This window comes from Solanum stenotomum, chromosome 10, assembly GCF_019186545.1.
Source record: "Solanum stenotomum isolate F172 chromosome 10, ASM1918654v1, whole genome shotgun sequence".
In the NCBI taxonomy this organism is placed as follows: domain Eukaryota; kingdom Viridiplantae; phylum Streptophyta; class Magnoliopsida; order Solanales; family Solanaceae; genus Solanum; species Solanum stenotomum.
This window is the reverse complement of record NC_064291.1, coordinates 10,079,190-10,106,618: the sequence shown is the minus strand read 5'-3', so window position 1 is coordinate 10,106,618 and position 27,429 is coordinate 10,079,190. Positions and strand designations below refer to the sequence as shown.

Here is a 27,429-nt window from a genome sequence, read left to right as displayed (position 1 = left end):
CCCCAACACCAGGGTTGCCTACGTATTTCGCCGAAACAAGAATCAAGTCAAGCATAGTTCAAGTAAATCAAAATTTATTTATTTTTCTTGATTTTTCCTACAAAAGACATCTTTTGAGAAACAAATTAGTTCATGGTTGTCTACGTTTTGACTTTAGTTGGTACCAACAATTAGTATTATGCATATAAATCACTTTCAACTACTTCTAGACAAATTTGAGGTCAACTTTGAGTACTCCCTATAGTTTCAAATGGTATCTCGAACATACTTAAGTATTTACAAGATCATTTCATCTTGCATAAATTAAGAGACTAGAATTATTCATATCATCATGTTTCAAGTGCCCTTACAACAAATAAAGTCCTTTTTCACACATTACAGAATAATTTAGATCGTAGGACATTTTTCAAAGTCACTCACACTCAGAAAGATGTTCAATGCATTAAATTGAGATTCCATATGCTTGGCCCTCATGTAAGTATCCACAAATATGAGAACACTAAAAATGAGATCAAATAGGACTTGACATTGGCTTGTAATGTAGGCATAGGGAAAGGTAGGATATTTATTTGGGATAAAATGACTATTTCCTCCTTAAAATTTGCACAATGCTCACAATTGTTTTTTCATTTTAGCATTTGACGTTTGTTTTCTTGAAAGCTTCTCCTCATTTATTTTCTTTTTTTTTTCTCATTTTCTCTCCTTTTTGTTGGAGATTTTTTCACTTTTCGTTCTAGCTTTTCTTTGTCATTTTTTTTACCTTCACGTATTTGACCTTTTCATTTTATTACCCAACTTAGATTGTTGGCACTGTGTAGATAATTGATAGTGCGCTCAAGGAGGCGAGATTAAGGAATAGTGCATTTATGCACTCAAAAGGATATATGTTAAGATGTGGTTATTCAAATAAAAATGTTTCAGGCTCAAAATGAGAATTCTATGGATAACATGTCATTTGGTAGGCTTAAAAGGCACAATCGGATCAAAGAAAGCCTATAACCCTTTCCCAATTTAAATGTTGCTCAAAATTTTGTCTCAACCAACATTCAGGCCAAGTTTTAGATCAACAAATTCATGTCTTTGAATTTTATATCTAAAGCTCACCACACAATGCACATGAAACGATGAGGTCGAATTGTTTTATGTCTTAACTTTAGGCAAGATATTTTCTTAAGTAATACATATATGTATTATGAGGTACCAAAAGAAGTCTATAGGTCACAACAAAGTTGGTATGTCTTGCCTAATAGTTTAACACTTTATTATTATTTCTTATGGACACTCCTAAGTATGTTGGTACTAACCAAGTTAATTTTTTTCTAGATTAAAAAAAAATCCCTTTTTTTTGCCCCAATTTTTGTAACGAGGACATTTTAGATTTTTTCTTGGTTGGACCGAACCTCAACATAAGGCTGCCTACGTATCTTGTCAAAGCAAGAATCAGGTCAAACGTAGTTCAGGAAAATTATAATCGCAACATTATTTTTAATAAGAAATACTTCTTTTTTTTTAATAAGGATCACGAACCCGAGGAGGGTTGCCTACATATCTCATCGAGTTGAGAATTGGGTGTGCGTAGTTCGTGCAGATTGGACAGTTAAAAAAAACTTTATGATATTGAAACTTGAGTTAATAAATGCATTATGTTTTAAGATTTTCTAAACAAATGCATTTTTCATGTGACACATTAACTGATCTAAGTGGTCAAGCACGAGAGGGATATTTGTTCTAGACGGACCCAACTCTTGTTTTGAGTCTCACTAAATCAAAATGCAAATGATGCAAATAAGCGGATCCTACTAGTGATAACCCTGTCTATGTTTCACTTTTACTAGGTTTAAACGTTAAGGAGATAGGTATCTAGACTGGCTTACCCGAGTGGACAACTCGAACTAGGAAGGAGCAACTTATCGGTAGCAGCACTTTTCCAACTTCATTGCTGATCCAACTGCGTCTAACATTGGTGACTAAAAATCCTTCATTGGTGTCAAAACACTCCAATTTTATCTCAATAGGAGTAGGATACATAATTGTATTCCTTTGAATGTGTGTGAAGTGTTACTACAGACTCAGAGTGGTTGAGTAAGGAAGACAATATAATACAATTCAACAACATAAAAGTGATAAATGAGCAGAAAGTAGCATATTAGGTCATCATACACAATATATCCAAAAATTACAATAATAAAATCAAGTAAGAGTCAATATAATAAAGCTCGAATTCTGATTATTTTCCAGCGGAGTCCCCATCTGTCACACATCTATTTTCGCACGCGGGATACAATTTTTCCAATTTAAGTGAAAGTATTGATTAGGGATTATTTTATTTTTCCTTCAGAATCGCCACTTGGAATTGAGTTATGGTGTTCCAAGTCACCTTTTTAAAAAATCCCTAACCAAAAAGAAATGACTTTTTATTTTTTGGTCTGCGAACTAGAAATTCGAGTAAAAAATTTTGTTGACCGAGGGGAAGGTATTAGGTATCCCTCGAGTCCCGTGGTTCTAATGCGGTCGCTTTTATTGACCTATACTTATCTTGATATATTTTTGGATAATTTGTATCTACAGACCAATGTTTGCTTATTTTTTAATTGTTGAATTTTGATTAGTATCAACCTAGATGCGTAACCGCATTCTTGGTCTTGACATTTAACGCATAACTGCCATTTCCTCTCGAGTGCATCACACCTAATAATATCAATTTACACCTCTTGGTTTGAATTAATAAAAGTTAATTATATTATTGGACAAGGTGTGTCACCACATCCTTGAGTTTATTTTTAATTGTCTCAAAAAAAGATGCGCAACTGCATTCTTAATTGAAACTAGTAATTTTCAATACACCTAAAAGTTCATCTAAAGTTAAGAAAAAATATGTGTTCCTTATAAAAATAATAATCAAATAACATAAAACTAATCTAAACTTTTAGGGTGCATGATAAAATTTTAGAAATATTACATCTTTTTTATTGTTACTTACTCTTAAACTTAATGTCAAAATCAAGCATTACACGGGTAGCAATTTCTTACTAATCTAACAAAGCAATGACGAATTACTAAAACAAATCTCTTTTTTTTGTTTGATAAAATAAAAGCGACAATAATTTTTTGAACCTAATAATCTATATTTTATCCTTATTGGCATCTAAGTTAAAACAAGAACACAATCACAATCCGTTCATTTTTAAGAAATAACAACTAACAAATAAAAATAAATAAATCGAGATAGCCACCAATTAAAACTATCTCAATTCATTAAATAGAGATATGCTTAACACTTAACTCAATATTCAATCAAATTATGAATAAAAAAAATAGGAAAACTTTGTCATAAAATTACATCAAATTCCATAAATAAATAAATAAAGAGATAAAGTAAAGTTGAATACCGTAAAATCTTAACCGAAGGTCGATTATAATACCCACAAATTTTTTGTAGGTTACTTGTGATGGTATATGTATTTGTGTTGATATGAAAATAATGGATAAGAAAGAGAAGATGTGAATGTGTTGGTGAATTTTTAAAAGAAAAATAAAATAAAATGAGAAGGTTTTTTCTTGCTCGTCTGTTTGTGTGGGGGATCTTTTTGGTTGCTGATGGTATTTCTCTTGATTTGTTGTGCGTTGGTAGTGTTGGAAGTGGGGGAATGAGTTTTTTCTTTTTTCTTCTTTTTTTCCTGTACGTGTTGTGTGTATTTCCTTTGCTGATGGTTGATTTTTTTTTCTGATCTGTACGTATGTGTGTATATTGCTTAGGATCCTCTCCTTGTTTTCAGATGTATGTTAGGTAGTATATATAGGATAAGATTAAGGTGTTTGAAAATATAAGGAGAGTGGAAGGGAGTATAGTTGAGTGGAATGTGGGTGTGGGTGTGGGTGAGACGTTTGAGGGAGTGGGAAATTTGGTAGTAGTTAGGATAAATGGGAGTGTGCAAAAAATTATAATAATAAAAATATTAGCTAATTTTGAATTAATAAAAAATAAAACTTAGCCTAAAATGTGATTCTATTTTTTGTAGTTAACAAATATTTTAAAATAAACTAACTAAAATAAGATAAAAATCAAAATATTTAATTCAAATATAAACAAAATATTTAACCCTAAATTTTGTGTAAACCATCAAGTTCGGTCAAAAATTATGTGTCTACATAGCTCATACTAATGGTTGTTGGTTAGGAAATCTCCCATAGAGTTACTTGTATTTTCATATACAAAACTAAGTTATTGTTTTGTTTTTCAATACACCGAGTTGTTATCTACATGTTTTGATGCTTTTCTTTATACTGCATCTTTATTACTAATTTATATTGAAATGAGTTGAGTTGAGTTGAGGCAAGGTAAGTTTCTTCAGTTCCATTTCAAGCTTATGTCTTATTTTAGAATTCCCCTCTCATGTTCGTACATTCTATGTACTGACGCTAGTTGGCCTGCATCTTTTATGATGCAGATACAGGTAACTAGTATCAACATCCAGCGTTTCGTTGATCCAGTTGAGCTTCAGAGTTATGTGTGAGTCTCCTTGCTTCCGAAGTACCCCCTTTTATTTGCTTTATCATTCTAGTCTTATTAGGATGTCGTGGGTCTTGTTCCGACATCCATCTCAGTTAGTAGAGGTTTCATAGACATATAGATATAGTTTATGAGTCTTGTGCATTTCCATTTTCGATGTTTGAGACTTGAGTTGCCATTTTGGCTAATGAATGTTTCTTTATACATTCTGAGTTTGTTCTTTGAGCTACAACTTTACTTTTAAAGTTACTTCTTGTTGAGTAACACTCCGCTAGTAGTTAAGCCAGGCCAAGGGTTCGCTTGGGGCAGCAATGGTTCTCGAGTGTCGGCCACGTCCAGGGTGTAGGCTCGGGGCGCGACAAACTTGGTATCAAAGTCCATAGTTCAAGAGTCATAGAGTGTGTCTATGAAGTCATGTCTGTAGAGTCCTAGTTATCGGTGTGAAGCATGCCACATCTATAATTAAGAGGCTACAACATTTAGGAACTACCTCATTTCTTTCATACTCATTTCGTGCGATAGAGTTCATCTCTATAAAAGTTTCCTTCTAATTCTTACGTGCGTGTATCTTTCAGATCATGCCTCCGCGAAGAGCTGTCAGAGGTCACCCTGCTAGGAGGAATGCTGAGGATCAAGGGGTACCTAATGCACCAGAGGTGCAACCCTAAGGAGAGGTCACTAATGCGGAATTCCGTGAATCTATCCAGATGTTGAACCAAGTTGTGACCAACCAAGCAGGGCAACAAAGAAAGAATCAACAGGAAGTAGCTGATACTTCAAGGATCCGTGAGTTCTTTAAGATGAATCCTCCAAGCTTCACTAATTCAAGTGTCACTAAGGATCCGAAAAACTTTGTAAAGGAACTGCAGAAAGTGAGTGAGTGGAACTAAATGAATACCAACTGAAGAGTGTTGCTAGGATATAGTTTGACCAATGGAAAAAGGGTAGAGCTGAGAGTGCACCAATTGTGAGCTGGGTTGTGTTCGAGAGTGCCTTCATGGGGTGTTTCTTTCCCCGTGAGCTAAGAGAGGCAAAACTAAGAGAATTCTTCACTTTTAAGCAAGAATTTATGAGTGTGCATGAGTACAGCCTTAAGTTCACCCAACTTTCCCGTTATGCTCCGAAGATGGTTGCTGACATGAGGAGCAGGATGTGTCTATTTGTTGCTGGGTTGTCTTGTCTGTCAAGTAAGGAGGGCAAGACAGCTATGTTAATAGGGGATATGGACATAGTAAGACATATGATCCATGTGCAACAGGTTGAGAAAGATAAGCTGAGGGATAGAGAGGATTTTAGAAACAAGAAAGCTCAGACACGGAATGAGTCCAGACAATAGAGGAGTAATGTCAACCGGTCATCTTTCCAACATAAGCAAAAGGGACCTTCTTCATCATCTGCTAGTGCACCTGCACTAAGGAACAAATGTGAGTTCAATAATTAGAATTCGCAAAATTTCAGAGCTAAACCTGCGCAACCTCAAGGTAGTGTGGCACAAGGAGGTAATGGGACTCCTGCATGTGCTAAGTGTGGTAGGAACCACTTAGGGGTATGTCGTGATAGTTCCACTGGTTGCTTTAAGTGTGGTCAGAACGGTCACTTTATGAAAGAATGCCCTAAGAATAGACAATGTAATGGAAATAGAGGCAATAGAGCCCAATCATCTTTAGTTGCTCCACTAGTCAGAGCTGCATCTAGAGGAGCTACTTCAGGGGTAGGCGGAGGAGCGAACCGTCTGTATGTTATCACTAGGTGCCAAGAGCATGAGGATTCGCCAGATGTTGTCACTGGTATGATCAAAGTCTTTAATTTTGATGTTTTTGCTTTACAATATCCAGGAGCAAGTCTATATTTTGTGACTCCTTATGTTGCGATGAATTTTGATGTTTTTCCTGAGAAACTTCTTGAGCCCTTCAGTGTTTCCACACCTGTTGGTGAGACTATTCTAGCTGAGAGAGTTTATCGTGATTATACCATTTCCGTCAATCACAAGAGCACCATGGCTGATTTAGTTGAATTAGACATGGTAGATTTTGATGTCATTCTAGGTATAGATTGGCTTCACGCCTGTTATGCCTCAGTTGATTGTAGAACTTGAGTTGTTAAGTTCCAGTTTCCTAATGAGCCAGCTATAGAGTGGAGGAGTAGTTCAGCAGTGCCTAAGGTCGTTTTATTTTGTACCTTAAGGCGAGAAAGTTAGTTTCCAAGGGGTGTGCCTATCACTTAGTCCGAGTTAATGACTCTAGTGTTGAGACACCTCCTATTCAGTCAGTTTCACTAGTAAGTGAGTTTCCAGAAGTCTTTCCAGATAATATTCCTAGAGTCCCTCCTGAGAGAGAAATAGATTTTGGTACAGATATTCTTCCTGATACTCGTCCTATCTCTATTCCGCCATATAGAATGGCTCCAGCATAGTTGGAAGAATAGTTGAAAGATCTTCTTGAGAAAGGTTTTATTCTACCAAGTGTCTAACCTTGGGGCGCTCCAGTCTTATTTGTGAGGAGGAAGGATTGTTCTCTTAGAATGTGTATAGATTACCGTTAGTTGAAAAAGGCTACTATCAAGAATAAGAATCCCCTTCCGAGAATTGATGATCTTTTCAATCAACTTCAGAGTGCCACTTGTTTTTCTAAGATAGACCTCAAATCAGGCTATCATCAGTTTAGGGTAAGAGAAAGTGGCATCCCTAAGACAACATTCAGAACCCGCTACGATCATTATGAGTTTCTGGTCATGTTTGTTATCATATCCATTGATGACATTCTAATTTATTCGAGGAATAAGGAAGATCATGCTAGTCATCTCAGAATAGTTCTCCATACTCTCAAGGATAGAGAGTTGTATGCTAAATTCTCTAAGTGTGAGGTTTGGCTTGAGTCTGTGGCATTCTTAGGCCACATTGTGTCTGGTGATGGGATTCGAGTTGACACTCAGAAGATAGAGGCAATGCAAAATTGGCCTAGACCCACATCTCCAACTGATATTAGGTGTTTTTTGGGGTTGGCTGGATATTATAGAAGGTTCATCGAAGGGTTCTCATCTATTTCATCCCCTTTGACTAAGTTGACTCAGAAAACAGCAAAGTTTCAATGGTCTGAAGCTTGTGAGAAAAACTTTCAGGAATTGAAAACTAGGTTGACTACTGCCCCAATGTTGACCTTACCAGAAGGTACGCAAGGTTTTGTTATGTATGGTGATGCGTCCAGAGTTGGACTGGGTTGTGTGTTAATGTAGAATGGCAAGGATATAGCTTATGCCTCCAGACAACTTAAGGTTCACGAGAGGAATTACCCAACCAATGATCTAGAGTTGGCTGGTGTAGTGTTCGCTTTGAAGATATGGCGTCACTATCTCTATGGTGTTCATTAGACGTGTTCACCGATCACAAGAGTCTTCAGTATGTGTTTAGTCAGAAAGAGCTTAATTTCAGACAGAGGAGGTGGTTGGAATTACTCAAGAATTATGACATGAGTATTCTATATCACCTAGGAAAGGCTAATGTTGTTGTTGATGCTTTAAGCAAATTGTCTATGGGCAGTACCACCCATGTTGAGGAAGACAAGAGATAGTTAGCGAAAGATGTGCACAAGACTCGCACGACTAGGAGTTAGATTAATGGATTCCAATGAAAGAGGAGTGGTGGTGATGGGGTTGAATCATCATTAGTGTTCGAAGTGAAAGAGAAACAAGACCAAGATCCTATTTTGCTTGAATTGAAGGTAAATGTTCATAAGCAAAAAGTAGTGGCTTTTGAACAAGGGGGAGATGGTGTATTGAGATATCAAGGTAGGTTGTGTATACCAAGGGTGGATGAACTCCAAGAGAGGATCATGGAGGAAGCTCATAGCTCCAAACCCTACAACATTTTATACATAAGGTCATACTAAATCTGGACAACGCTTGTGAAGTGTTGCCTAAAATATTTGTAGCTACACTTTTAAAGCGTAGCCTTAGTTTTTACCTTTTGACTACAATATTATTGGCAATGCTTATAAAGTATACTCTTTAATGGTATAGGCTACACTTTATAAGTGTGGTCATATCATGACATAATTAGCGACGCCTATTTATACCTATAATTATACTTTTAAAGTGTGCTATTTTTATAATTTTTAAAACAACACTTTACAAGTATGGCCTTATAATTTTCTTAAAATTTTCACCAAAATATTGTATTCCCTCCCATATATTCAACTATCCCTCCAATTTCATTAGTATCCATTGCATTAAACATTGCTGAAGAATGACCAAGTTTCTAGAACAACATATCGCTGCAAAAGTACCTGGAAAATCCTAGAGGTTGTGGATATTTCAACTTCAGCAACCAAAGGGGTGAATTTAGAATCAAGAAACACATTCCCTGAAGAAACATCAAGATGGATTATGGCCACGTGATGAAGGAATGCTAGTCCTTCTGCAACTGCAATGGCAATGGAATGTTTTGTAGGCCAGTCAGGTTCATATTCAAGTTTCTGGCTAAACTCATGAAGAAACTGAGCCAATGTCCCATTGGGATAGTATTGATGTAAGAGTAGAACAACATCCTCATATATTGCACCCGATAGGTCTCGTCAGATTATCATGGCAGAGTTTACTTAGCTTTTCAAGCTCTCTGATCATCTTGCTCTGGTGATGAACTATAGTCTTGTCCATCGACTTTAGGCCCTTAAGAGACAAAATCATCCCTGAAGGCATGTCTGCTCTATACACATTACTGAAAGTTCCAGTACTAATCTTATTTGTATCTTTCCTGACTGCCTGTACAACTGCATCAAAATCTATTGCTTGCTTGAGATTTTCATCGAAAACATTCCCTGCTATGATCACTGGTTTGCTACAAGTTTCATCAGTGATATTTCCAGCTTCCATGGTGGTTTTCTCTTGTTTCTCCCTCATCATGTATAGTAAAACAACCACTGTGACAGCTGTAAAAATTGCCAAACCAGAACCAACAACAGCCAAACTTAATTACAGAATCTTCCCAATGTTAGTGAATCTGTAATAGTTGTGGAATCAATCCATTGATAACCATTTAAGAACAGGTTGTAGCCTTTTATGGTATGGTAAATATATATGAGCTTGGTTTTACCATATTTTTACAAGAAAGTTTTTAGGAAACTAATTAGAGTCATGGTTATTCACAATATTGTTTTTGGGTGCTATTTCCACTTGTTTGATTTCAAACTCTCTGTCATTACTTTTCCTTTACATGGCATACTTAAGCATGATACGAGTTTCAATATATCAGTTTCACGTCGTCACTACTTTCTCAAACCTTTTGGGTGTTTATGCTTGTTTTGTTTTTCTCAGGTATGCCATAACAAAGGCTTTCTGTATTGTATTTATCATGACTTTCTTCTCTCTATTTGATGTTTCTGTGTTCTGGCCTATATAACTTTGTTATTGGATCGTTCTTTTCGTCCTTACAATGAAGCGACAAATCATGCACATGATCAAATACAAATACATCCCGTTCAACCTGGCAAAGCAGGTGAGATCGATCAATAGTTAATAAGTTATGTTTTCAAGTAGTGTTTAGTTGCCTGTGCAGAGAAGATTTGATTTTTTTAGTCTCATTTGGTAAATACTCACTTGCTTAATTATTTCTACATAAGTACTCAGGGAAAAAATCATCAGAAAGTGGCAGCAGCCTTAGAGCAGACTGAATTTTGCAATTTTTTTCAAACTTAAATGGAAGAAAAGAATTAGGTCAAAGGGGAATAAATTAAAGGAATAGATGAAGTTGTTCAAAAATATTTTTTTATGGTATTTGTATCTATATTCTACTCTGACCAGAATACGGGGTTCCCCAAATGCGGTTTTTTTAGTGATCATTTCATTATTTTTTTCATTTCTCGTTGATTTAATACTCATATTTTCCGAAAGAGCCTAATGTGGAACACATAAAGAACTAGATTTATAGTTTTGATGGAACCAGTTGATTGGAAAATGAATTTTGTTGTAGTTACTTGTAGTGACACCTTATTAGCATATGAAATACATGCTTTAATAGCCACTACGAGTTCTATTTATAGTACTAGTACAAAGTGTGTCGGGCTCTTGCATTTGATATGGTGATGTTGAAACTTGTGACTCCGGAATGGAAGTGGGAGATGATCAATATGAATTAATACTGGTTTGTCGCGGTCTCGCATGCAACATGATTCCATTTGGGTGATTGTTGATCGAATGACTAAATCAACCCACTTTTTACCCGTAAAGACTACTCATTCAGCAAAGGATTATGCTAAGTTATATATTCAAGAGGAATTTAGACTTCATGAAGTTCCAGTGTCCATTATTTCAGATAGAGGTGCACAATTCTGGAAGTCTTTCTAGAAAGGTTTGGGTTCGAAGGTGAACTTGTGTACTGCTTTTCATCCTCAGACAGATGGTCAAGCAGAGCGCACTATTCAGACTTTAGAAGATATGTTGAGGGCTTGTGTGATTGATTTCAAAGGTAATTGGGATAATCACTTACCTCTCATAAAGTTTGCTTACAATAATAGTTATCACTCTAGCATCCACATGGCTCCTTATGAAGCTCTTTATGGGAGAAGATGCAGATCTCATATTGGATGGTTTGAAATTGGTGAAGCTGGTTTGATAGGACCAAACTTAGTTCATCAAGCTATGAAAAAAGTGAAAGTTATTCAAGAAAGGTTGAAAATAGCACAGAGTCGTAAGAAATCCTACATTGATGTTAGGAGAAGAGACTTAGAGTTTGAAGTAGATGATTGGGTATACTTGAAGCTTTCACCCATGAAAAGTGTTATGAGATTTGGTAAGAAGGGGAAGTTTAGTCCCCGGTATATTGGTCCTTGAAGAATATCCAAGAGGATTGGTAATGTAGGTTATGAGTTGGAGCTACCGTAAGAGTTAGCAGCAGTTCATCCGGTATTTCACATTTCCATGTTGAAGAAGTGTATGGGCGATCCTTCACTAATTATATCGACTGAAGATATTGGTATTAAGGATATTGTCTTATGGGGAGATTCCTGTTCAGATTTTAGACCGTCAGGTTCGCAAGTTGAGAACCAAGGAGGTAGCATCAGTCAAGGTCTTATGGAGAAATCATTTTCTTGTTGAAGCAACATGGGAAGCTGAGGACGAAATGAAGAAGAGATACCCACATCTCTTTGAGTCTGGAGAAATTCCAAATTAAGGTACAAATCCCTTTCTTGGCATTTATTTTAAGTTTACATGTTGCTTATATATTGCTTATAGGGTGTTTGAGCTGAATGTTAGATGTTGCGTTATAATCTCATTCGAGAACGAATGTTCCCAAGGGGGAGATATTGTAACATTCCCCATTAGAAAGAACTAGAATTTGAAAGAAACTAAATCGGAAATAGCAAAATCTAAAATTTTGCAAGTTGAGCTTAAGATGTGAATTCTTCAAATAGTCATAACTTTCAGTACATGATAAATTAGGTGGCCCATAAGATATCAAATGAAATTTCTATGAGTTATCTTTCCAACGCCACCGATTTTTCTAATTTTTGAGCTCGTATGAAGGAGATATGATCATTTGAAAATTTATCTGTCAGTTAAGGAAAGTTACCCGGATTTAAGAGGGGTATTTTGGTATTTTCCTTACCCAATCAGATTTAGGAGAAATTTGGTAATACTTAGGGGGCTAAACTGATTGTTCTCAGTTTTACAAATCCAAATTCATGCTGGGTTTTGAGAGAAGTTCAAGAAGAGGAGAAAAGGAGAAAAAGTCAAGCGTTCGTCAAGTTCTTGAAGATTTTATTGAGTAATTTGCCAAGGGTTGATCCCTAAGAGGTATGTGAGTTCACATAGCGTTGGGTTCATTCACCCACACACCAATCATGATTAATTCAGCGTAATTTCGTTCTAGAAAGTAAAAAATTTGAGTTCTTGATGAGTCTCGTTAAAATTTCCTTCATAAATTTTGATTGTTGAGGTTTTGATGAGTTATTGAGTTAATCGTATGAGTTTTAAGGTTTTTTTTTAGTAAATTCTTGTACACTAATGATGTGTATTTGAAACTAAGTGATTGGGGAAAAAACCATTCGATTCTACGTGAATTGGGATTAGAAAATGAGTAAGGAAATTTGTCAAGTTTTCTCGGAAAAGGGGTGGGGCGCCGCGCCACTCAGTGCGCCCCACATCAGGGTTTGTAGTTTGGGCTCTGAGACGCCGCGCCACTCAGTGCGCCCCAACCCAGACTCTGTAGTTCAAGGTCTAGTGCCCTGCACCACTCAGTACGCCAGGGTTGCCAGGTCATCTACCCTTTCCCACTTCTTTCCGTTTGAGTTTCCTCGAATCGTACCTATGTTTTCTAGTTGATTTCTACACTCTAAGGTACGTTTAAACATCATGAGATCATAACTCTTGAATTCATAATTCAAATTCATGGTAGAGCTAAGAGTCAAGGCTAGAGAGTTCTTTGAGTCTTTTATAATTGTTTTAAACTTGTTTTAAGACTTAAGCACTGAGTTTGAGAAAGAGTAGAGTCGAGTTCATTTTCTTTAAAATGTTATATGGGAGCTAAGTATTCCCAAGAGTAAATGTTTTCACATTTAAGATGAGAGGAAACACCGATTTCCAAAAGAGTTTTCATGAACAGTTTTAGTACCATCTCTTTTAAGAGAAAGATTTTTGAGTAATAATCTCAAACCACAGAAAGAGTTATGTTTCTAAACATATGAGCTAGTTATATTTTGGGAGTAGTATTGAGCACCGATATGGGGACGAGTTCAGAAAACTCAAAGTCTCCATAAGCCATGTAGCCAACGTGGGTAGAAAGGGTCATACTTTTTAGATGATTCCTTAATGTTTTTTAGCATAGACTAGTGGATTCACTTAGTAGTAGGTTCTATACCCTAGCAAAGTATAGGACGACCCTTGCAGCGTGAGGCAAGACGTTGTATCATCACATAGCTAATAGTAATGGTTGTCAGTTAGAGAATCTCCCACAGAGTTACGTGTATTTTCATATACAAAACTAAGTTATTGTTGTGTTTTTCAATACACTGAGCTGTTATCTACATGTTTTGAAGCTTTTCTTTATACTGCATCTTTATTACTACTTTATATTGAAATGAGTTGAGTTGTGTTGAGACGAGGTAAGTTTCGTCAGTTCTTTTTCAAGCTTATGTCTTGTTTTAAAATTCCCTCTCATGCTCATATATTCCATGTACTGACGTCAGTTGGCCTGCATCTTTTATGATGCAGATACAGGTAACCAGGATTAGCATCCAGCGCTTCGTTGATCCAATTGAGCTTCAGAGTTGTTGGTGAGCCTCCTTGCTTCCGGAGGACCCCCTTTTATTTGCTTTATCATTCTAGTCTTATTAGGATTTCATGGGTCTTGTCCCAACGTCCATCTCAGTTAGTGGAGGCTTCATAGACAGATAGATATAGTTCATGAGTCTTGTTCATTTCCAGTTTCGATATTTGAGACTTAAGTTGCAATTTTGGCTAGTGAATGTTTCTTTATACATTCTGAGTTTGTTCTTTGAGCTACAGCTTTACTTTTAAAGTTACTTCTTGTTGAGTAACACTTTTGCTAGTAGTTAAGCCAGGCCAAGGGTTCGCTTGGGGCTAGCAATGGTTCTCGAGTGCCGGCCACGTCCAGGGTGTAGGCTCGGGGAGTGACACAACCTGCTTGGCTCAAGATGTCTAATCTTCTCACTGCTGCTGCAACACTTCTTCCTGGTGAATCTTCTCAAGGTGATCCGGCAATGTTTGTGATACTTAGGGTTCTCTCAAAGTACTTGAGCAACTAGTTGCTAGAGTGGATGATATAATATCAGAGGTATCTCTAGTTTTAATCTACTCCTCGTATTAAATACAACTGTAGCCTGTAGTTTTCAGTCAGTTGAGCAACAATATGTCAAAGGTGTGTTGTTTGGAGTTCCCTAACCTACAAATTTATTGCATTCTCAAGTGACCTCCAGTATAAAAAAATTTGAGTCAAACAATTAACTTTATCCACTCTTGTTTTATTTCTCATTTGCTAACCACTTGTTTAATACATACATAGCTATATGGGGAAAATGTTCTTGAATTGAAAATTTTATTCAACAGTAGACCATGTTTTACCATGGAGGTATGCTTTTCTTTATTTAAATAAAAAAGAAAACTTCTTATAGGGGAATTAGATTCATTCTTACTTAGGAAAATACAAGTTGCCTTGAACTAAAGACGATTCTAATTTGTTCTATTTAAGATGTTGGACGATGGTGTTGCTACCCTGGGAGCACCACCTGCCAGTAAACAAGTCATGGCAAACCGCCCAGTTACTATTGTCATAAATGAGTTCTTGATGAAGCTTGGTACATATATGGAGTGTCCAATTGTCAAACAACATATAAGGATAAGGAGACAATTTTGCTAGATAGCATTAATTGTACTATACTCCCGTCATAGATGTGGTATAATGTCCTAAGGAAGCATACAAGAAAGCAAGGAGCTAAGATATATGCACAGCTGCATGGCTATTATATATGAAGACTTTTTGAATAATTTTGATGTTTGAATCTACATTGAATTTTTTGGAATTCTTTGCAAGTGTATATCTTGAAATATCTCTTTATTTGTATGTGTAGTAAAAGACATATATTGCTTTGTTGAAGTGTACTGTAAATTCATACATTTGTAGGGTACAATTTTTTTAACTATATTTTTTTAACATATACAAAATATCATGCTTGAAAGTGTCGTTATAGGGACATTGCTTGTGTGGCTTATTGATTGTAAATTGTAATATGGTACATTAGGAAAGACATGTTGCTTTAGAGGAGATAGCAATGGCCACATTTTGCATGTGTGGCTTAAGGTATCAAAGGTCACATTTGCAAAATGTAGTTTGAGATTATGAGAAGCGTTATATGTGGTGCTAAAAGCGTAGCTTTTTTACCTCATGGGCCACACTTTTGAAGCGTAGCTACTAAGGCAACACTTGAAAAGTATGGCCTAAAGTCAAAGGTTACGCTTCTTTAGGCCACCCCTGCAAAAGCGTTGTCTAAAGTTTTGACAGTTTAGGCAACACTTTCTTACTGTGGTTGAAAGGCAAAAATGTTGTAGTGGGACTATCAAACAAAATCACATGGATGATGACGTCAGAGTTAAGAAAACTTTCAACACATAACTAACTTATGCTAAGAATGTCTTGACAAATCCACACAAGGAGAAATAGTGTAAAACTAGAATCAGTAATGTTGCTTACCAAGATAGGGTTGGCAAACTGCGAGGTGGTATCAAATTTCTTGAACTATCTGGATTTGAAAGGATTGAAGGGGGTGCATTCTTGTGTACTTACAAAGAGAAAAAGTGGACATCGATGTGCTTTATTGTTGTTGTTGTCGTTGTGGTTTTATGAATGAAATAATGTTGAAAAGATAATTAATTCAACTCATTGCGAGTACAAGAACTCACTCCCTTCAAACTTTTCAAATCCACATAGCTCAAGAAACTCGATATCTCCTTATTAGGATTTGTTGCGACAATCTTAGCATACGTTAATAGTGTGTCAAAAGTTGTAATGACACTCATGGTAATTTTCTTGATTTTGTGTGATTTTTCTATTTCCCCCCTTTTTGTAGCTTATGTTCAGTGTTTGTGGTGTGTTGGGAGGGGTGGCATGCTTCCAGAGGTGGTCGAGAGATATTTGAGTGAGTTTTTCTCTTTTGGCAAGCTTTTGGGTTGAAAGAATTGACTTTGGTCAACATCCAAAAAATTTGGTACCATATGAGAGTTCTATCAGTTTCGTCAGCTCCGAAAGGTCCATTTTTTACTAGTGGCATGATCGATTTTATATTGTCACGAGGCCTTCAGCGTGAGTTTGAGTCGTTAGACAAGAAATGTTGCAAAGATTGGCAAATGTTTGACTTCAAACAACATTCTTTGTAAACATGCTTGAATGAGAATTATGTTAATATGGTTAGCTTTAGAATATCGATTTTGGTTTATAACAAGCTTTGGTTCAGATCCCAAGGTGATCGGGATATGTTTGTGACATTTTGCATTTTGTTGGTTTTTGGTTATTTTGTGCTAGTGTTGACTTGGGTCAACATTCTACCGAGATATTATTTTTTGGTTCTTTTGTGAATTTCGTTGAGTCCAAAATGTTGATTTTGGTAAGGTACAATAGTTTGTTTGCGTTAATGGGGTTCCGAATGAATCTCTAGGACCCGTTCGGAGACGTTTTCACCTTAGGTTTGGTTGACACCAAAGATGCTGGTGTGAGTTCTTTAGCTGCGCCCAAGCCTATTAAGTAGTAGTTGCTTTAGCGGTGGAAGGCCACCTAGGTTTGATCGCTTAAGAGGCATCAAAACCGCTTTAGAAGTAAGCGCTTAAGCGGCCCCGAACCGCTTTAGCGGTAGAGGCCATCTAAGGCTTATCTGCTTTAGCGGCCAATCAACTATTTATCCAGTGGTCGCTTAAATGACCACTTGACCGCTTTTGCAGCCATTGTTGGGATTATATCTCTCTTTCTCTCCTTCATTCTTTCGAAAGAATCCATTGTTGAAGGAGCTCATCTCTTAGTGAGTGTGCTCGTACCTCGGCCAATCTCATCAATTTGAAGGTTAATTTCTTCTTTTTCACTTTCTAATCTTGATTGTAGCTTCATTTATGTAATTCTCTTTCATTTGAACCTAATTTTCCTTGTTTTTTAAATTCTTAAAGTTTAGTTTACGGACCTAGAATGACCGTTAGGTCATTTTGAGAACTAGTCCTCTCTTTCATAAAAGACCCTTTTCCGTAAATTGTAAATGGGAATCTTGAACTATTCGTTTAACTATAGTTAAATAAATTGTCTGATATTTTTTAGATAATTAATTTAGTTTGTGACTAATGGGATAAATCTATAATTTATTTAAGGGAAAAAAGTCTGAAATATATCCAAACTTTGATCGAAATTGCTGAAATAATTTCAAACTTTGGGCACGACCTATTACCCCTACACTATTTAATAGTGTATTTTAAAGATATATAAGTGTCCAGTTGGACAAGTTACTATTTAAAATGATGCAATATTTTATGATGTTCACGTGGCACTTATATATCTTTAAAATGCACTATTAAATAGTACGGGGGTAATAGGTTCAGCCCAAAGTTTGGGATTGTTACAACAATTTCGTTCAATGTTCGGATATATTTCAAACACTTTTTCCTTTATTTAATACCTTATATCACTTGACCCATATTTATTAAAATAAGTTGATAGAATTTGTCACTTTTAATATATAATTAATTTAGAAACGAAAAGAAAGGAAAACAGAAATATTTACCTGGAAAAAAAATTTACTTGGGCAAAGCAGCAGCCGGCGTGAGAACCGACTACTTCACATCCAGGTAAGAATTAACAATAACAATAACAATAACAACAATAACAATAACAATAACAATAACAACAATAATAACAACAATAATAACAACAATAATAACAATAATAATAACAACAACAACAACAACAACAACAACAACAACAACAACAACAATAATAATAATAACAATAATAATAACAACAATAATAACAATAGCAACAACAATAACAATAATAACAATAACAATAATAACAATAACAATAACCAACAACAATAACAACAACAACAACAACAACAATAGTAATAGTAATAATAATCATGTATTTTCTTGTTGTATGTGATAGGGAGTAATGGAACTTGGATATTGGTTGACTTATTCATATTGAATGATCATAATGAGGAAAAATAGTAATAAAAGGCAACTTGATTGTATATTGATGTGTGATGTGTTGAGAATAATATAGAAGGTTTATTGATTCATTGGTGATGTTTTATCACGATTGTATTGTTGAAAATTTGGCATTGATATGGAATTGGTCATCTCTTCATTATTTGTGAACATGTCATTTGCATTGGTTCTGAGACATGGTTGTAAAAAATGTTATGTGAATTGAGGAAGAATAAGAAATTAAAGAGGATATACCATTTTGAGGGACGTGTCACATGCCGCGACGGATATTATTATTCGAGGGATGTGCTGCGTGCCGCGACGGATATTATGATTCGAGGGATGTGTCGCGCGCCACAACGTGTATTATGATTCGAGGAACATGTCGTAAGCTGGAACAAATTCTATTATCGAGGGTCGTGTCACACCCCGCGATAGATGCATGGACAGATATGTCTCCCCATGGATCCCAAACTAAGATACATTGGTTGTATATCACTAGGTCAGACATGCACATCCATACTTGGGATTGTATTTCATTGCATTGCATATTTATATCATAGTAAACTTATGAGTGCTTTTTTTTGTGGTAATTGTGATTAATGAACTTAATTCATTGTATTGTTGATTTGTAATGGTTGGAGTGTTGTTATTGAGTTATGTGCTATTTAAATTATGGGTTGTTAGTTTAGACTGGTTTTATGATGTTTGTAGTTGTGGAGGTTCAGTTGGAGTGATAGGAGCACCTGTATTCTATTTGCTGAACTTGTGCTTAAGTGTTCGCTTGTTGAGTACCGTGTGGTTTGGTACTCACCCCTTACTTCGACATGTGTGTAGGTTATGAACCCGGATTTTCGTGATAATCTCTCTTCTCTCCTTGTCTGAGGCTTCATGTGGAGATTTGTGATATAGATATTTGTCATCGATAGGAAGGTGTTAAGCACCCCTCGAGGTCCACAATTGTGGGTCCTGACCGTATCTCATAATTTATGTGGGGTTACAAGTAGCAATTAAGGTCTCTATTTACTTATTTATTAATTAATTAAGTATTCAACTAGGTGATAATAAAAATAACATTAAACAAATATTAAACATAAAACAATTAAAGAAGATAAGTAAGAAGACAAAATATACGCAAGTAAATGGGTGAAAATATTTTTATTTTATTTTAAAACTATCCCAAATAAATACACACAACAAAATCGAGGGATGTGCTGCGCGCCACGACGGATATTATGATTCGAGGGATGTGTCGCGCGCCATAACGTATATTATGATTCGAGGAACATATCGTAAGCTGGAATAAATTCTATTATCGAGGGTCGTGTCACACCCCGCGACAGATGCATGGACATATATGTCTCCCTATGGATCCCAAACTAAGATACATTGGGTGTATATCACTAGGTCAGACATGCAGATCCATACTTGGGATTGTATTTCATTGCATTGCATATTTATATCATAGTAAACTTATGAGTGCTTTTTTTTGTGGTAATTGTGATTAATGAACTTAATTCATTGTATTGTTGATTTGTATTGGTTGGAGTGTTGTTATTGAGTTATGTACTATTTAAATTGTGAGTTGTTAGTTTAGACTGGTTTTATGATGTTTGTAGTTGTGGAGGTTCAGTTGGAGTGATAGGAGCACCTGTATTCTATTTGCTGAACTTGTGCTTAAGTGTTCGCTTGTTGAGTACCGTGTGGTTTGGTACTCACCCCTTGCTTCTATATGTGTGTAGGTTATGAACCCGGATCTTCGAGATAATCTCTCTCTGCTCTCCTTGTCTGAGGCTTCATGTGGAGATTTGTGAGATAGATGTTTGTCATCGATATGAATGTGTTAAGCACCCCTCGAGATCCACAATTGTGGGTCCTGACCGTATCTCATAATTTATGTGGGGTTACAAGTAGCAATTAAGGTCTCTATTTACTTATTTATTAATTAATTAAGTATTCAACTAGGTGATAATAAAAATAACATTAAGCAAATATTAAACATAAAACAATTAAAGAAGATAAGTAAGAAGACAAAATATACGCAAGTAAATGGGTGAAAATATTTTTATTTTATTTTAAAACTATCCCAAATAAATACACACAACAAAATATAAAGAAAATAAAATACGAAAAATAACCTAATTTAAATTGCCCCTTTTTGGAGCAGCACTTGGCATATTCGGTGTGTCAAGACAAATCAAGGTTTTGTCATTTTTTTGCTCGAGTCAATTTTCATTATCTCCAGTAAAGGGTCTATCTACCCCTACCCCACCTTTCACATGCATAACGTCCTAGAAGGTATCTAACGGCCCCACTTAATGTCCAAGAGGCATTGGACTTCTATTAGGGTGGGTTTAGACTAAAATAAAATATAAATTTCTTAATTAGACCCACCTAAACGTCAAGCAAAACATATTGGATGAGCATTTAACACATAAATCTCAAATTGGCCTCTAAATTTTAATTAACATGCTTTCAAACCCAAGTAAAAATGAAAGGTCTCATGTTAAGTGTGTGAGCATACAAATACATTAACAAGTATTAAAATAATATTAAAACAGACAGAATATTATAAGGGCCAAAGACTGATTTAATTAATAATTAATTTAAAATAGGGGAGTTTCAAATAGCATGCAAACAATGATTTATTAGTTTATTTTAAGTAGCAAAACATTATTCAGAATGCAGAATTTATTTATTGGAAGAATTTAATCAGGACATTAAGTATTTAAAGCAGTCATAATACATGCACAATATTAAAAGCAGAGCTCAACTTAATTTGACAATTTATCTAAATAGGGCAGATTTTAAATTATAGCATGCAGAGAATAATTTGTTAATTTTATTTTTTAAGTGACAGTAAATAATTATGTCATAGAATTTGTTTAACAATGAGCAGAAAAGTATGTATAAATTGAATTGTTTCAGTTATTAGCATGCAGAAATTATTTAATCTGATTGGTTTACATATTAATCTTGTTAAGTCTTATAGGTATGGTTTCTAAGCATAAGCATGTTTGAAAAGTTATTTACCACATGATGATAATTAACATACTGGAAAATAATTGATATGCTGAAAACAGACCATGTCCTAAACATGATTTCTAAGCCATATATAATATAAAACAAGCAATTTAGTGTAAGCCTTTAAATATATTTTCCAGCCCAGATACAAATTAAATTAATTGAAATCCTATAGGTATGAGTTCTGTAACAAAACTTTTAAGACATCAAATTAATTAACATATCGAATTTAATTATTGAATCCTATAGGCATGGCTTCTAAGTGATAATATATGCCGAAAAATTATTAACATACGCTAAAATAATTACAATCTAATTTTAACATGCAAAATTTATTAGAGTCTAATTATTTTAAAACTAATTAACATACTTAAAGTTACTAAATATGATTAGTTAAGCATATTGTAAATATATATCAGATTATAGGCACAAATCTCTACATAGAATAGCATGAATATTATCACATAAGCACATTTTCTAAATTTTAGCAGGGACTAAATTATTTTATTACATTCTGACTGATTTCAGATTAAAACAAAGTATAGACGAACATATATTTTGATTTTAAATCGATTATTTAGGAGATATTGTAACATGTTCATAAGATTGTCTGTAACATTCACAAGTAATAAAAATAAAATAAAAGAAGAAAACATCTAGCAAGTATATCCCTTCCCCTTAAGCGATCCCCAAATCATATCATATATAGAGAGTGTTAGAGTTATACAAACTATTACAAGCTAAAATAAAGAATAAATGAATACGATATACAGAATTAAATATACATTTAAAAAATATTAGCTCCATCCAAAATTCCCTCCTAGGCGACTCTTCAACATCTTGAACCTTTACGTTCACAACCATGTTAAAGCAATGAAACAATACAGACAAGTAACAACACATAAAAAGTGGTATAATAGAACGAGGTGATAAAACTAATTATATGCACATAATATTTAATTAGTTCATATACACAGGCGGCAAACAGACATATAAAAATTCAAACAAGTTATGGAGAATATAAAATCACACAAAGCAAGAAGGGATAAGAAAACTGACCCGAATGCTTTCCTTTTATCCATTACAAATTACACTAAAACTAAATGGTACATTAATGCAAAACAAAAGATTAACTTGAACAGAAATACTAACCAGTTAAGCAGATTAATTTATCAACAATAAAGTTTTTGAACAGAAATATTTCCCCCAAAACAGTAACACAGCAAGAAGGCATACTCACAAAGCACCAGAATTCTTCTTTTTTTTCAAAGAGTAGAGGGTGTTTTTGCTAATTGTTAAAATGTTTAAACCATGAGAAAAATAGTGAGAGGCGGTCTTCTTTTATAGTGGGAAGGGGTCGGCATTAAAGGAAAAGAAATAAGGAAGATTCAATTAGAACATATTTTCCTTATTCATGAGGAAGCCAAACCCAATTTATTTATTTTTCACCAAATATAAACATATAAGAAATTAGCCCTATTTTAATTAAGGTAAAGAAAATCAATTAACCGTAGTGACAGAAATGTAAAACAAGCAAAGAGAATAATTTGAGACAGTAAATTAATATAGTCAAAAAAATACACATAATTATTTAAGGAAGGGGGAATTACAGTCAGATTCATGCTCACATATTATAATAATTTAATATAAACATATAAATCAGAAATTGGTACGAAATATATATATGGTAGGACTTATAAGCAAAGAGGAATCAATTCACAGATCCAATATTACAATAGACTTATCAATTGGTCATGCTAAAATCAAGCATTACAATCAATCCAAAATCAAACGTTATAACCAACTAGCCAATATAGACCATATATAAACATATACAAAATACTAATGAGTGAGAGACGATTAACGGGGTGACAAGTAAGTATCCATAATAACAAAGTAATCAAAATGATAGCATGCAGATTTAAAGATAGACATGGATATTTCACAATAATATATTGAGAAAATAGAGGGATTAGTAACAATTCCACAATAATCAAGAAATCACAATCTAGAAATCAAGGGTTAGCTGCAGATCTTAGTAAAAAGTAAACAATGAAGTTAACATAAATTTTAAACAATAATACCTGATTGAAAATGTGAAGTCCCATGAGATCTCGATGTTTCTTCGGTTGCATGATGGTTGTCATTCCGCCGGAATATTGCTTCGCCGAAGCTGCGCCATTGTTGATCGGAGCTTGCTGCCTCGTTTGTTCTCACTAGAGCACGCTACCTTTGTTGGAGCTAGGCTATTTCTCTGATACGAGGGAAGTTGTACGTCAAGCCTCGGGAAGTATACATGGTAGTTATAGGTAAGAAGTAGTATTATTAGTTACTTTCAGTATTTACAAATAACTCCCCAAAAGTAAATATGTTATTTACTTTTGGTACTCAGTAGATAGTATAATGTGTCAAGTGGTTATTTTCCATTCTATCCAAATTAGGGATATATATATATATATATGTAACAGCAAGTTGGAGAGTTAATGAGAATTATCATCTATCTTTTGCCCTAAGTTTCTTTATCTAACACATTTTCTTTTTGCATTTCTTTTGTTTATTTTTGATCTTGCAACAGTGGTATCATAACATTTTTCTCGACTCTTTGGGATCAATGTCGAGTGAGTTAGCTAATATTCATAATATGCTGCAACAAATGTCCACTGAGATGACTAAATTCAGTGCACGACAAGACCAGCTGGAGGCGAATCATGAGAAATCTTTTCACAAGCTTCAACTTAGTGTTGAAAAATGGAGACGACCTAGATGGGGCAAAGAAGTGTTGTCAACCATCGGAGAAGGTGGGTTGTACTTTCCATCTGATAACCCTCTCATTTATGCAAATTTATTTGCTCATAGTACTTCATCCTCATATTTACGACCTCTCTTGAACAACCCACCCACCATTATGCAAAACCCTAGATCTAATCAACCAAATACTACCCTAGTTTTTTCATTCCCATCTCCTCAATCAGTTCCCAATACTGAGACAAACCTTTCCCTGCCCTCCATTTTTGGGATGCAGAATGCCCACTCCTTGTTTAGCTAAGGGTTTTAGAGTCCACCCTTGTTGCTCACAATCAACAACAATTCATGCCCATCTACTCCATAGCTTCTAACCCAACCTACACTAGTGCCCACTTCGTAACTGTGCCTTCTCAAGGATATTAGTATTCCCCAGCCCCAAATTTATTTACTGGACCCTTCTTCCATCATTCCCAAACCACCACCCAACCAAACCCGTATCCTTCTTCCCAAGTTAATCCAACACCAAATTCGAATTTACCATATCCAGCTTTCACTAAGTACACTAGAGTGGAATTTCCCAAATTTGATGGTAACGACTTGAGAGATTGGTTGTACAAAGTATAACAATTATTTTCCATTTAAGAGGTGCCTACTTACCAAAGGCTCAAGCTAGCTGTTATACACTCTGAGGGGGTGGCCTTATAGTAGCATCAAGGATACTTTAGAAGAAGACCTCCAAGATTCCTCCATCATAGGATGAGTATGTATATGCCTTTGCTGAAAATTTGGGGCAGAATACACAGACCTCATGACTAAATTGATAGGAACTAACCACACTGGTTCTGTTAAAGATTTTCAAGCTGCATTTGATAGTGTCATGACTAGGATAAATTTATCTACAGACTATGCCATTAGTGTGTTCATAAATGGGCTTAAACCAGAGCTGAAAGATGTTGTTCGAAGAGGGAAACCCTACAACTTGCCACAAGCTTATCATCTAGCCAGATTGGAGGAATCTTCTTTTCCAGCCCAAAGTAAAGCAATTAGAGGAACAAATGTTGGTCAAATGTAAGGTCATTATAAAGGGGGCCCACCTACTCTCCAAGGGGCTGGTGCATTTGCTAACAAGAGTTACCCTACAATAGTAGATGCTAATAGAAGAAGAAAGTTGATTCCTGCTGAAATAAACGACACAAGATCTCAAGGGATCTACTATTTTTCTGATGAAAAGTATGTCTTGGGGCACAAGTGTAGAGCCAATAGGCACTTGTATTCCATTGAGTTGGAAGAAGTCGAAAGGGAGGATATTAATGATGATGCAGAGGTGGCCTTGGAAGAAGGGGAAATTGAAGCACTGTTGAGGGACCTTATAGAGAATTGTGAGATCTCCTTACAAGATTTGAATGGCATCAAAGGTTATAGGACCCTGAGAATTAGTGGGTACACTACCAAGAAACCCATTAACATCCTCATTAATTGTGGGTCTACTCATAATTTCATCAACGAACAAGCTACTAAGAGGATAGGCTATAAGGTTCAAAATATCACCCCTCAAAATGTTGGTGTAGTTGATGGGAGGACTATTCAATCTTACAATGGTTGCCAGAAGTTCAAATGGTTGATGTCAGGGTCAACTTTTGAAGATGATTTCCTAATTCTTCCTATAGGCAGTTGTGTGTATTGGGAATACAGTGATTGTGTAAACTTGGGGATATACAAATGTGCTTTGGAAATCTCTTCATGAAATTTAACTACTTGGGAAAACAAGTGGCTTTACAAGGGACTTGCCCTTCATTTAAAATTGTTGGGGCTAAAACCTTGACTAGTCTATCTGAAGACAATGTCTAGATTTTTATGATCAGAGTCTATAATGAAGAAGATGAGAAAAACATTACATTCATGAAAAATGATGCGGGACCTGAAGAAATTCAAGGATTAATAGAACAGTACAGGGACCTTTTTAATGAACCAAAGCAATTACCCCCTTCTAGAGGTGTGTTTAATCATCACATACCCTTAGAGGAGAATAGCAACCCTGTAAATTCAAGACCATACAGATACTCTCCAATTCAGAAAGATGTGATTGAGAAAATGACCAAGGAGATGTTAAATCAAGGTATTATTCATTATAGTTGCAGCCCTTATGCCTAACTTGTAGTACTAGTGGGAAATAAGGATGGTTCTTGGAGACTCTATGTGGATTACAGGGCTTTGAACAAGATCACCATCAAAGATAAGTCCCTCTTACCAATCATTGAGAAGTTATTGGATGAATTGGGTGGCTCTCATATTTATTCAAAAATAGATTTGAGAGATGGATATCATCAGATTAGGATAGCCCCTGCTGATGTCTCTAAGATAGCTATCAAAACTCATTGTGCAAACTATGAGTTTCTAGTCATGCCATTTGGGTTGACTAATGCTCCATTCAGTTTTCAAGGACTCATGAACCACATCTTCCATGAATATTTAAGAAAGTTTATTCTAGTGTTCTTTGATGATATTTTAGTCTACAGCAAGAACTTGGAAGAGCATGTCCAACACCTGAAGATTACATTTGATCTAATCCTACAAAACCTGGCCAAGCATAGCAAGTGTGTATTTACTGCTGAAAAGGTGGGGTATTTAGGGCATTACATATCTGGACAAGGAGTGTCTACAGACCTCGAGAAGATTGAAGTTTTCCGAAATTGGTCTGAACCTACTACTCTCAAGAGGTTGAGAGGATTTTTGGGTCTGGCAGGGTACTACATGAGATTTATAAAAGGATATGGAGTGATTAGTAAGCCATTAACTGACTTATTGAAGAAGGACAACTTCTCATGGTCTAGTCAGGCTAGTGAAGCCTTTCAAGCACTCAAGACAGCCTTAACTACTGCTCTTGTGCTTATCTTACCTGATTATGGTCAGCCATTTGTGGTGGAGACAGATGCTTGAAATGTGGGAATAGGATTTGTCCTCATGCAAAAGGGATAACCCATTACCTACTTGAGCAAGGGTCTTTCTGTTAAACATCATGTACTTTCTGTGTATGACAAAGAATTATTAGCATTGGTCATGGTTGTCAGCAAATGGAACCAACACTTGATTGCGGGGCAGTTTATAGTCAAGACAGACCAGAAGACACTCAAGTTCTTATTGGAGCAAAAACTTCATACTGGATCACAACTGAAATGGATAGCCAAGCTAATGAAATTTTACTTTATCATAGAATACAAAAAGGGGAAGGAGAGCACAGTAGTTGATGCTCTTTCTAGGCTACCACTGGTGGAGTTGGCAGCACTTACTCTCTCTACAGTGAAAACTGATCTTCTAGAAATGATTAAGCAGAGTTAGACTTTAGATCCTGAAGTTAATGTGATAACACAAAGCTTGGATAAAGGAACTGATGTATATCCAGGGTATACAATCTTACATAGTCAACTAAGGAGGCCGGGGAAACTGGTCATAGGAGCAGATGCTCA

General features: G+C 35.5%; 1 protein-coding gene across 1 annotated transcript; it reads right to left on the bottom strand.

The window, feature by feature from the left end:
- Positions 1–8,733: 8,733 nt before the first annotated feature.
- LOC125842725 (leucine-rich repeat receptor-like tyrosine-protein kinase PXC3) lies at positions 8,734–9,403 on the bottom strand. Its single transcript, XM_049522053.1, has 2 exons — positions 9,066–9,403; positions 8,734–8,983 (listed from the first exon to the last, which is right to left on the bottom strand). Exons 1-2 carry the CDS (start codon positions 9,401–9,403, stop codon positions 8,734–8,736), a joined length of 588 nt encoding a protein of 195 aa, XP_049378010.1.
- Positions 9,404–27,429: the final 18,026 nt, after the last annotated feature.